This window comes from Aquarana catesbeiana, linkage group LG02, assembly GCF_042186555.1.
Source record: "Aquarana catesbeiana isolate 2022-GZ linkage group LG02, ASM4218655v1, whole genome shotgun sequence".
Classification (NCBI taxonomy): Eukaryota; Metazoa; Chordata; class Amphibia; order Anura; family Ranidae; genus Aquarana; species Aquarana catesbeiana.
The window spans coordinates 98,469,418-98,482,934 of NC_133325.1; the positions used below are offsets into that span (position 1 = coordinate 98,469,418).

General features: G+C 41.1%; 1 protein-coding gene across 1 annotated transcript in view; it reads right to left on the minus strand.

Moving 5' to 3' along the window:
• COG6 (component of oligomeric golgi complex 6) overlaps nucleotides 1-13,517 on the minus strand; it is a 206,333-nt gene that overhangs the window by 113,898 nt on the left and 78,918 nt on the right. The window contains exon 5 of the mRNA XM_073613271.1: nucleotides 1,682-1,793. Coding sequence (XP_073469372.1) covers nucleotides 1,682-1,793 — 112 coding nt within the window. The remainder of the gene's footprint in view (nucleotides 1-1,681; nucleotides 1,794-13,517) is intronic.

Genomic DNA, 13,517 nt, shown 5'->3' on the forward strand with positions numbered 1-13,517 from the left:
ATTTTTCTACTTCCATCGCCTGCTACCAAAGCCTGGCAGTCGAGTGTGGAGGGTGTGTTGTGTGAAGTTGCTGCCCAGGATCTCATGTGCATTTAAAAGGATAAAGCAATAACAACTTCACCCAACACACCCTCCACACTCAACTGCCTGCTGCTGCTTCGGGCTTTGATAGCAGGAGATCAAGGTGGAAAAATAATCCAGCATTTAGGTTTAGAAATCAAGTCAACCGGACTTTTGCCAGCCCCCCAGGCTCCAGTTAACACACATTGATGATCATAGAGAAGTTTATGACAGTCAGAAGTTCTGTTGGATGTCAACAATGTTTGGCACAATGAGCCATTTGGTGTGATGCCGGCTTCATTATGCTTGTTTATTTTTTTCTATCCTCGATCTATTCGGAGCCATTGTTGAACAGTCACCGCTTAAAGTATAATGAAAGGCAATACTTTTTTTTTGTTTTGGATAGAGTACAGAAGGATTAGAACATCTGTCAGTTTGTATTTGTGTCCCCATTAGGGAAATGCATCCTCTCTATTAGTCCTGTTAACTAGTATCCTTGAAAGGGAAAAAAAAAAATCCCAAGTGTTGCGCTTTCCCCAAAAAAGTAATAGAAGGGAAATCTTCCAATGGGAACACTAGTTCTGGTCACCTGGGGTCCCCAAAGAATTCCCTTAATTTACAGGGGTTTCCTCTCACTTCCTGTTTGGCTATGGAACAGGAAGTGAAGAGAAGTCTCCACAATGGGACACAGACGGTGGACCTAAACCTGACAGGGTTGTTATAACCCTCCCTTACTCTATCCGAAATGAAAAAAAAAAAAAAGTTTTTGCCTACTTTAAAGCAGAGGCAAAACCTTTTTTTCATTTTGAATAGAGCAAGGGAGGGTTATATCCTCCGACAGATTTTTTTTTTTCTGCCATCTGTGTTCCATTGTGGAGATTTCGCTTAATTTCCTGTCCCATAGCCAAACAGGAAATAAGAGGAAATCCCTGCAAATTAAAGGAATTCTTTGGGGACTCCAGGTGACTAGAACTAGTGTCCCCATTGGAAGATTTCCCTTCTATTACTTTTTTGGGGACAGCCCAAAATGTGGGATTTTCTTTTACTTTCACTTTCAATGATAACAGTAAACAGGACAAATAGAGAGGATGAATCACAACTTTGAACAGCAGCATTGTCAGTCTGGGGGGAGAGGAAAGTTAGATGGACTGGCAGACTTAAGCCTGGTACACAGTATACGTTTTTTTTTTTTGTTCAATCCACTGGGCTGATCTGAATGGCACCCAAACACGCGTGGTGCGTTTTGCTACTATTGCAGTGCGATTTGGAATCCTGGGCAGAACTGCAGCAATTCTAGCCAAGATCCCAAATCACCAGATGTGAACCTAAAATTCGCAGGTCAATCTCCTTTAATCCACCTGCTGCCTACCCTTGCTTCCAAAGGCCACTCAGTATTGCTCATTCACCCGACAGCTGCATTCATTATATTAGTGGTGGTTTTACGCACTTTATTTGAGCATTAACAATTTTATTATACTCTTTTGTTGCCTTATATAGTGCAAAAATATTTGTTTCATTTTCTACAGCGACAGTAACACAAATTACTGCAAACAATGTATGTGTCACCTAATTCCATAAGAAATCAAACATTAATAAAAAAAACCCCAATGTTTCTCCTTACTTCAGTTAATGGACCTTCATGGTTTCCACGTAAAATGCTCATTTCCTCAGATGTCAGCTGGAACTTTTCTAGAAAGGCATTTGCAACTTGAGCTCGTATCTCCAGTCGCTGACTGGAAAAAAAAAAATCAAACAATTTAATTCAATGGGACATCAACAGTAATAAGGGAGAGACATGATCTACTAAAAGGAAATCTCTCCAATGGGTTTTTGAAGGTATAAGACAACTGTGCTAAGACCAGGGGTGTCTCCCGCCTAGAGACTTTCTGGATACATGAGCTACAGTCCCTCTCCCCAAGGGGTATGAATATGGAAATTGACATTAATGCATTTATCAATGATTCTTAGTTTTACTTTAGAGCAAGCATAAGTTTTGTATACTGGTGTTTAATTGTGGAGAACTCTTTTGAGAATATATCTCGGGTCTATGGAGGCCAAATTTATGTACACATATACAAAGACTTCACTGATATGGATATTGTCACTATCAAGATCCTTCACACTTTATATTCCATTTTTTTTTTTTTGGTCCACATCATAATACTTTGAGGTGGTATATAGAAATAAAAATTTCTCTACCACTTCTTAAACGCACATTTATTTATATATTCACCTTATATTCATTTTTATATTCGTTTTCAATTTTAATTTTATTTATTTTAATTTTCTAACATTTTTTCTTTATTAAATTTTTATTTTTAATTTTATATTTATTTTTATTTCCATTTTATTTTTACTATTAATATTTTTATTTCATTTATTTTTATCTTCATTTTTATTTTCAACTTTATAAGTTTTCTTTTATTTTATTTTCATTTTCATTTTTATTTTTATTTTTTATTTTTATTTTTTATTTTTAGTTTATTTTTATTTTTTATTTTTAAATATTTTTTCTATATTTTTTCTATCTTTTCTTTCTTTTTTTCTTTTTCCCTTTTTTTCATTTTATTTTTTATCATTCTATCACGTTATGTCTCATTTAGTTTTCCCTATCACGATATCACTATTCACTGAACACACTAATAGTCATTGATACACTATTCCCATATTTATAACATACTCATTTATTCATTTAAAGATCATATCTTTTGTTACGCAGATTTTTATGTTATTGCACATTGTGCTTTCCCACTGTTGTCAATACAGAGTTCTTTACTGACGTCACTAGGTTGACGTTACCAGAAGGAGGCTTGACTTAATGTTTACTTTCAGCCGCCCATGTGATGGGGAGTCACGTGCTCTCACCCCGTTCGACGTGGTGATGCACGCTCCACTGATAGGTGGATACACACCAAAACGAGGCTTGAACCGCTGTTTACCTATAGCGGTCCATGTGAAGGGAAGTGACGCGTGCTCATCCCGTCTGAACGGGTGACGCGCATCCGGCATCTCGTTCTTCCCCATCTCGGACCACACTCTCCACTATGATATGGAGAGTGGTAACAACTGTTTTATATTGGGAATATCCTCACCAGGAAGTGGTCTTTATTCTTACTTTGTCCCTACACTCATAATTTTATTACACCTTATAACAACATCTCAGTATAATGCTGGAACGCATATACACACACCCAACTGAGGCGTGGAACGCACGCGGGTCCGCCATCTTGGCTAAACCCGGAAGTGCCTTAGAAATCTAGACACGAGCTGTATCCTCATTAAGGGGGCTTAGATATCTATATTAAGGGGTATGGCAGCAGTGAGAGAGCACCCCAGAAGAAGTCTTTTAAGACGAAATGCGTCGGGAGACTCCACTGCCTGCCATAATTTTTATTTGAAGCGCTTTTTTTACTACCGAAATGTAAGTTGTTTACTTATTTTAATAAATCTGTTTTTCCAAACGGTATTATGCTATGTGGCCCCCCTTCTTTATTCTTATATGATCTATCCATCTGAGATGACTCGTGGGAAGGTTTGCCATTCACTTTAAGTTCCGTCAGAAGTGTGGACATGTCCTGAAGCTTTGCTACCATCCAGTCGTGAGGTTCCCCCTTTTGATTACCCATTGGGGTTACAAGCTTGATTGACTCATTGAACGTACGTTCCTATGAGTTCAATCCTTCTGGTAAGCCTTCATTTTGTCCTTATGTGGAGGGTCCATCACACGTTTGCATGTGTTATCCACGTGGTGAATAAGGAACTATACATACCTTTGGACTAACATCAGTCCTTTTCAGCTTTTAAAACATCTGAAGAACATCAGAGACTTTATTTATTTGTTTATTTGTCAAGCTACTACATTTTGTAATTTCTGCTGTTTGACATAGACGTTTTTCTTTATTCTTATATCTTTATAAGTTTTTTAAACCCACAGCGCTACACTTGTATATGCATTTGAAATCTTGACAAAATCCTTATTTGTTGTGTGAGCTGCTTTCTCGTTGGGTAAGCGCAGGGTTACACTCTTGTCTTTTCTGGTTTATAAGACAACTAAGCGACACCAAGAGCTTTGGGAGAGAGTTGTTTATTTTTGTAACACAAGTGCTGGATTCAAATAATACATTATCCTGATAGTAGCCACACACAAGGAAATTTTACTCTCCCCCCCAATTTTCCATAGTATAAATAAACAAATGGATCATTGCAACCTTCCACCCACAATTTTATTTAACCAAAAACTAAAACAATAAGGGCTCATGCACACGGCATCTCAAAGAAGCGGCTCCTACAGGCTTTTGAGTTTTTTTAAACTCTCGTTTTTTCTGTGTGGAAACTCCCCTCCATATTAGCCAATGTGTCCATGCACACTATGGCTTTTTCAGAAGTTTACAAGCATATGCTCTTACAGGCAGGAAACCCCCCCACCACCACCACCACCAAACTGGCGTTTTTGAGAGGGACTTTCCTGCAGATAGGACGCCTAAGTGCCCAAAAACACGCAAAAAAGTGTAAAAAAAGCATGAAAGAGCTCAAAGGAGCTTGAAAGACAAACACAAAAATTCGCAAAAACTAGCTGAGGGGAGGTTTTGTGAATAAAAACACGCTTATGCTCAAAAAAGCTCAAAGGAGCTCAATAAAAACATGCAAAAGAGCCCACAAAATAACAAGCTTTTCAAGCTGAAATAAAAGTTCAAAAGCTGTGTGCACGGGCCCTAAAATTGTAAGTGATAGATGGCTTTGATCCATTTAGTTATGTTCATAATTGAAATTTCCTAAAAATTGCAACATGTATGGCTAAGATGAGTCTAACGTTTGCCATTCTGTAACGTATAATATGGTGGCATACCATGTAGATTAAACCTACAGTGCATCCGGAAAGTAATTCATTATTTTCCTTAAAATTCTACAAACAATAACCCATTATGACAATGTGAAAGAAGTTTGCACACTTTGCAAATTTATTAAAAATAAATAAAAAAAAAAAAAAAATCACATGCACATAAGTATTCACAGCCTTTGCCACAATATTCAAAATTGAGCTCAGGTGCATCCTGTTTCCACTGATCATCCTTGAGGTGTTTCTACAACTTGATTGAAGTCCACCTGTGGTAAATTCAGTTGATTGGACATGAATTGGAAAGGCACACACCTTTCTATATAAGGTTCCACAATTAACAGTGCATGTCAGAGCACAACCAAGCCATGAAGTCCAAGGAGTTGTCTGTAGACCACTAGGCCTATAAGTTTGGAACCACCAGGTCTCTTCCTAAAGCAGGCTGCCCAGCAAAACTGAGCGATCGGGGGAGAAGGGCCTTAGTCAGGGAGGGGACCAAAAAACCCGATGGTCACTTTGACAGAGCTCCAGCATTTCTCTGTGGAAAGAGGAGAACCTTCCAAAAGAACAACCATCTCTGCAGCACTCCACCAATCAGGCCTGTATGGTAGAGTGGCCAGACGGAAGCCACTCCTCAGTAAAAAGATAAACAAAATTATCTGGTCTGATGAAACAAAGATTGTACTCTTTGGTCTGAATGGCAAGCTCATGTCATGTCACCTGGGCCAATACCATCTCTACAGTGAAGCATGGTGGTGGCATCATCTTGCTGTAGGGATGTTTTTCAGAGGCAGGAACTGGGAGACTAGTCAGGATCGAGGAAAAGATCAAGGCAGCAACGTAGACAGACATCCTTCATGAAAACCTGCTCCAGAGCACTTTGGACCTCAGACTGGGGCGAAGGTTCATCTTCCAATAGGACAATGACCCTAAGCACACAGCCAAGATAACAAAGAAGTGGCTATGGGACAACTCTGCGAATGTCCTTGAGTAGCCCAGCCAGAGCCCATACTTGAACCTGAGTGAACATCTCCCAAAGCTCCCCATCCAACCTGTTGAAGCTTGAGGGGACCTTCAAAGAAAAAAAAGGGGAGAACCTGCCCAAAAATAGGTGCGCCAAACTTGTAGCATCATACTCAGAAAGAATTAAGGCTGTAACTGGTGCCAAAGGTGCTTCAACAACAAAGTATTGAGCAAAGGTTGTGACTACTTATATACTTGTGATGTTTTTCGTTTTATATTTTTAAAAAATTTGCAAAGATTTCAAACAAACGTCTTTCACATTGTCATTCTGAGGTATTGTTTGTAGAATTTTGAGGAAAATAATTATTTTTTATCAATTTTGGAATAAGCCTGTAACATAACAAAATGTGGAAAGAGTGACTGTGAATACTTTCCACTGTACTGTACTGGATGCACTGTACATAAGTAAAAAACTAACAAACATCTCAAAACAACCTTAAAATGTACTATAATGTAATTTTATGTAACTAAATCATAAATGTAATGCAAACACATTGACAAGAATTATGATGACAAACCAAAAAAACAGTACCTGCAATGTGCGATGTAGTGATGCAAGGTAAAGACTACAGGTACTGTATTATAGTAGAGCCACGCAAGGGTCTTGAGCAGGAGTTTGTGTCCAAACAAGAGGAGTTTATTCAGTCTGATGGCTTGATGGATCCCAGTCCATTTTTGTTAAGACTACACTTAAATCCATTAAAACGTTGGAGAGAATAAACTCTTCTTGGACACTCTAGCTCAAGACCCATTTGTGCCCTTACTACTTTCTTTTTATCTACTGAGGTAACTGTGCTGCAGTGCACCCAGTTAGATACTCTCCAGAAAAAAATATTCTATACACTATATTGTCAAAAGTATTGGGACACCTGACTTTACACGCACATGAACTTTAATGGCATCCCAGTCTTCGTCCGTAGGTTTCAATATGGAGTTGGCCCACCCTTTTCAGTTATAACAGCTTCAACTCTTCTGGGAAGGCCGTCCACAAGTTTTAGAAGTGTGTCTATGGGAAAGTTTGACTATTCTTCCAAAAGCGCATTTGTGAGGTCAGGCACTGATGTTGGAGAAGAAGGCCTGGCTCAGTGTCGCTGCTGTAATGCATCCCAAAAGATGTTCTATTGGGTTGAGGTCAGGACTCTGTAAAGGCCAGTCAAGTTCCTCCATCCCAAACTTGCTAATCCATGTCTTTCTGGACCTTGTTTTGTGCACTGGTTCAAATCATTTGGTGGAGGGGGGATTATGGTGTGGGGTTGTTTTTCAGGGGTTGGGCTTGACTCCTTAGTTCCAGTGAAGGGAACTCTTAAGGCATCAGCATACCAAGACATTTTGTACAATTTCATGCTCCCAACTTTGCGTGAACAGTTTGGGGATGGCCCCTTCCTGTTCCAACATGACTGCGCACACTAGTGCACAAAGCAAGGTCCAACAATGATCCAAAACACACATCTAAGGCCACTGTTGCATTTCTGAAGAAGAACAGGGCAAAAGTGATTCAATGGCCAAGTATGTCTCCTGATCTGGACCCAATCAAACACCTATGGGGAATTCTGAAGAGACAAGTTGAGCATCACTCTCCATTCAGCATCCAGGCTCTAAAAGAGGTAATTCTTGAAGAATGGAAAAAGATACTGTAGATGTTAGGATGTTATACCTCCCCAGGCGCTATTACTTACACTGATACCAACAGTGGAGCATAATTCCTCCCACTGACAGAAACAATGGGGTACTATTCCTCCCACTGACACCAATGATGGGGCACTATTCCTCCCACTGAAGCCAATGATGGGGCACTATTCCTCCCACTGACAAACAATGGGGCACTATTCCTCCCACTGACACCATTGACGGGGCACTATTCCTCCCACTAACAACAATGGGGAACTATTCCTCCCACTGACACCAATGATGGGGCACTATTCCTCCCACTGACACCAATGATGGGGCACTTTCCCTCCCACGGAGATCAACAATGGGGCAATATTCCTCCCACTGACAACAATGATGGGATGCTATTCCTCCCACTATCATCAAAAATGGGGCACTATTCCTCCCACTGACACCAATGATGGGGCACTATTCCTCTCACTGACACCAATGATGGGGCACTATTCCTTTCGCTGACACCAATGATGGGGCACTATTCCTCCCACTGACAGCAATGATGGGGCACTATTCCTCCCACTGACAGCAATGATGGGGCACTATTCCTCCCACTGACACCAACAATGGGACACTATTCCTTCCACTGATAACAATAATGGGGCACTGTAGAAAAGTTTGGAGGCCCCTGGCCTAGAAACACAAAAAAAGAAAGTTATTGACAAAACTGGTGAACTGCTTCTCCTACACTCTAGGTGGCAGCAAATCATCATGTGTCACACAATAAGAACCTCTTCACTCAAGGCCTTAGCTTAGAATAGACTATGGTGATTCTTTGATAAAAAGTAGCAGCTTGTTAAAAAAACATTTCTGCATGACTGTATACCATAAAATAAAGTTAATTGGTTGGCAAATATTTTTTAAAAATACTTTTTGAACAGAATCATGAAACAGATTTGGCATACAACTTTTATTACAGCAATGATACAAAGCTAGAAAAGCCTAGCCCCCCGGAGAATGTAATAATTCCATAGGTTGCAGAATCCACAGAATGCCTTCCGATCATAAAACATGAACAATATCTCAACTATTTTCAGAGATCTGCTTTAAATACCACTTTAGATATTGTGGATATTAAACATTTTGCAGAACTAAAGTTGGAAATAAAAGAAAGTTTCCGTTGCCGATAAACGGCTTGCTTTACAGTACAAAGATCATGATGGTGCCTGGGGTCACTTGCAGCGATGTGGAATGTATTGTAATGTACTACGCTGTCTCATAATTATGCGTATAAAAATGAGAGGGAACAAAAGTTCCATTGACAACTTAAGACAAGTCGGAGGAAGACAAAAGGTAAGAGATCATGGGAATGTTCCATTGCACGGTCCCGCTTTCTGATCTCAGAAGGGCCCTAATGAAGCCCTACACCCCAGTCTGACTTGTTTCCATGGAAACCAGATTCCGGTGCAACTGCCTTCATGCTGTTAAGAAAATGACGGTCCATTCTCTGGCACACAACAGAGCTCTCTGCTCCCAGTTCACAACACAGACCAGAGTGACTTTTCATTCACTGACTGTTGCTGATTCTGCATGTCTGCGTTAAAGAATGATTTCACACTTCAGTGAGCGCTGGAAGAAATGTCGTTAAGAAGATTACATGATTTCAGGAGTGAAAACCGAACTCAGTGCTGTACAATTATTAAAGTCTAGAGAAAAACTAGAGAAAAAACTGTGGCAACCTGCTGATCACTGGATTTTTTTAAACTATTGTTCAGACTGCCTTTAGAAAAATGATTCTTCCTTTCAGTTCCCTACTGTCACTGTAACATCGAAGAGTGACAGCAGAAAAAGACCAAGTGGTTCCTTCACCCTAGGTTCACACATATGCGGTTTTCAGTCACGTTTTGCGTTTTTTGAACATGCGTTTTTTTCCCCCTCCAAAACACATTGTGTATAGCTGGTTGTTAAGGAGTGGGCCGAGAAGCCGGCTGCATCCTTAACAACCGACAAGTCATCAGCTGTCAGCGGGCTTCCCCACTGACAGCTGAATGTAAAAACCATTATTGCCAGCAATGAATTAAAAAACGTGTGGTCCCCCCCCCCAGCCCATAGCAGGCCCATTGGGTCTGGTATGGATTTTAAAGGAAACTCCATGCCAAAACGTTTAAAAAAAAAAGGGTTATATCTGTTCCCTATGTGTGCTTTCTAACTGTGTGGGGGATGTCGACACTAGACAAAGAGAGTGGTGTTCCTGATCAGTAGGAATCTAAGATCTCTCTCGTCCTCTGTGACAGAACAATGGTCTGCCTTGTCTACATAGGCAAGACCGCCGTTCCGCCTGCCCCCCGAGAACAATCACAGGTGGCCGACCCGTTTATTGGCTCCCGCTGTGTCCAATCACAGCGGGAACGGGTCGCGGGCGCGCACGTCCCAGACCAGGGAGGGTGAACAATGTACAGATTGTAGTAACAGTGCTACTACGGGGATAGCCAGGATCATCTGAGCCCTGCTGGTTTTGTGTGAGTGGATTCCTTTTTGAACACTAAACACATTCATAGAATGCCTTGTATTTCTATTTAATGAATACAAGGCGTTCTAGGATAGGACAAGGTGGGGGATTGTGACATCACCTCTTTTCCTCTCCACCTCGTCCTCCAATGTAAGTATGCAATACAGCTCTAAGTGGGTGCTACTTTATGAATGAGGTTGGCATGTTTATTTCCCACGTAAAAACAAGTATTTATAATGCTCATAAATGAAAAAAATTCAATATCAATTGTCCCTATGGTGCACCCCATGATTAGTTTTAGTTATTGATAGTGAAAACAATTCAATATCAATTGTCCCTATGGTGCACCCCATGATTAGTTTTAGTTATTGATAGTGAAAACAATTCAATATCAATTGTCCCTATGGTGCACCCCATGATTAGTTTTAGTTATTGATAGTGGTCACATAATTTAACTAAATAGTAGTTTGTAGACTGCTTTGTAATCCAAGCAAACTGGCTAAATATGAAGAATAAAAATTCTGTGGCCCTGATCAGTGAGTCTCTGAGCTTTTAAGGTCACGCTTCAAGTTTTAGTTGCAACAATCCCTAAATCTGCTAAACGTACACTGAGAAGTTACATGATGTGTGCTGCTAAATAAAAATCAAACCCATGACTGTTGCCCTAATACAATATACTAGTGGCCTGGAAAATTTCAAAGCCATTGGATCAACATGGCTGCTGGAGAGAAGTCAGCCGTTTTAGCATATATATTTTTAAACCAGAGGTGTCCAAACATTTGACCTTCCTTGGCCAAATTGGAAGAAGCAAAATTGTCATGGGCCACACATAAGTAATAAAATGTCATTATTTTTTAAATTTTTTTTATGCTTCTAATTTTATGCTTCGTGTGCTTTATCCTTGAGAATAGTTGCTCACAAATATTGGTGCTACCGAAAACGGATGACATGAATAGGGCCTGATTGTAAATAGTGGGATATTTTACTTTGGGAAGATAAAACTATAACATTTCGCTACGCCTGCATGTGTTCACTAAGTGTAAACACATTTGTTTTTAAAAATTACAAAAAAAAAAAACAAAAAACAACATTTTAAAGTAAATTAACGATTTTGTATGGGACCACGTTCACAGCCATCTTGGGCCAAAGGTTGGACATCCCTGTTTTAAACTAAAGTTCCCTTTTATTCACCACACACTTACAGTAACATCATGTTATAAAAAAAATGTAAAAAGCCAAAAAAAAAAAAGTAAAAAAGGTTATTGCTGCATCCTGTTTTTTTAACCATAACAAATGCACTAGAAAGGCTTAAAAAGTTTTGTGAGCCAATTGCAAGAGTAATGGCAAAGATCCAATTCCCAATAGATTTTCCCTCTCACAGTATACATAAGCACATATAACTGCAAAAAGCAATTTTTAAAGTCATTATACAATGTTCTCACCTCTGCTTCATTTTACTTTGTAATAAGTCTCAAGCAATCAAATGAATTAAAGTTTAGATGAAATAAGCAATTTTCACTTACACTAGTTTCTCACACCGCTACCACCTAGAAACTTATTTTTATCTGCTGTTAAGACATAAATACTTATTTCTGCAGGATAATTACTGCAAGTGGTAAATAAGACAAACCTAGCAATGTAACACATCTGCAGACCACTGTAGAAGGAAAACATGAGCTTGGTAACACTTCCTAAAATATGTTCAACAATATTCATCCAACATGAGCAGTTCACCTCTAAAACATACATTAATAAAGTCCCTAGCCTTAGTTCTATCATCTAAAGCAGGGGTCTCCAAATTTTCTAAACAAAGGTCCAGTTTATTGTCCTTCAAACTTTAGGGGGGATGTTGCCCGTGGAAGTAGAAAATTTCCTGGTGTTAAAGGGTTTAAATAATGCCCCATGATTGGTATTAGGGGGAGCAATAGTGTCCCATTGTTGGTATTAGTGGAAGGAATAGTGGTCCATCCTTGGTGTCAGTGGGAGGAATAGTGCCTCATTGTCGGTGTCAGTGGCAGGAACTATGTTCCACTGTTGCTGACAGTGGAAGAGAATAATGCCCCAAGAGCCGGATAAAAGCAAGCGAATGGCAGCGTCCGGCCCCCGGGCCACACTTTGGAGACCACTGATCTAAAGCATGGTGGATATTGCAGGTGGGAGATGAATCTATCACTGCTCATTGTGCAAGGAACCCTTAGCAACCTCTGGAGGAATCACAGCATTCCACGGAACCATGGCCAAGAAATTCTGATCTAACACATGCGCACACAACCAAAACCTTTGCTTTTCTCACGAGTTTTTTCATATTGCTACCCTGGGCATCAATTCTCATGACCATTTCCATACATTCTCTTGTGCTGATCACTTTCCATGGAATTCTCCTCCATATGCATTCCACATACCTCAGACCCCAAAGGCTAAAATGGTGTTGGATAATTTTTATATTGTTTTTCCTTAATGTGGTTCTAAAGCCTTAAAAGTGATATTAGAGGCAACAGAAAGCAAACAAAGCATTAAGGTTAAAAACCTTCAGCCTTTAGAACAGGGGTCTCAAAGTACCAGCCCGTGGGCTATTTACGGCCCCCAGACGGGTTACAAATGGCCCGCAGGCAGGGCCGATCCTGGGCGGGTGCGTGGGGTGCTGGGAGCTTTCTCTCTCCGTCTCCTGTGTTCTCTCCCCCGCATGCTGCTGCAGCCCAGCGCACACAGCAAAGGAAACACAGACACAGCACAGGAGAGCAGAGAGTGAACAGAGCAGAGGGAGGATCCGCCCATTGCCCCACCCACCTAGGAACTGATGCTCGACCAGAGCTGTGCTTCCTCGGAGGCTGTGCCCAGCCCCGGATCCAGGGTCTTGCTGCCATCTCAGGGTGGGAGATCGTGGCATTTTTGGTATGCCCTGCCACTAGGCCTGTGTTGAAGCCAGGACCTGACAGGAGGAGAGGACTCGGGAGGCAGAAGATCAGGCCACCAGCTCAGTGCCATGAGGAGAGGTAAGTGAGCCATCACACAGAGGCTGAGCAAAGTCCTTAGTGGGGTGACTGAGGTTGAAATTTGTGAAGAGGGGGTATTTGTGGAGTGTGGGGGAGGAGGGGGGGAGTGTGGGGGAGGAGGGGGGGGTATGGGGGAGGAGGGGGGAGTGTGGGGGAGGAGGGGGGAGTGTGGGGGAGGAGGGGGGGGGAGTATGGGGGAGGAGGGGGGGAGTGTGGGGGAGGAGGGGGGGGAGTGTGGGGGAGGAGGGGGGGGAGTTATTTGTGGAGTGTAGGGGGTAATGCTGGGGGTTAATAATGCATCCGCTGACACCAGTGCTGGGGGTTAATAGTGCGTTCACTGACATCAGTGCTGGGCATTAATAATGCATTGGCTAACACCAGTGCTGGGGGTTAATAATGCGTCGGCTGACACCTGTGCTGTTGTTTTTGAAGTTTGAAAGTTTGCATGCGGCCCCCATGGGATATGAAAACTAGTCTTGACTCTCAGGTAATTTGA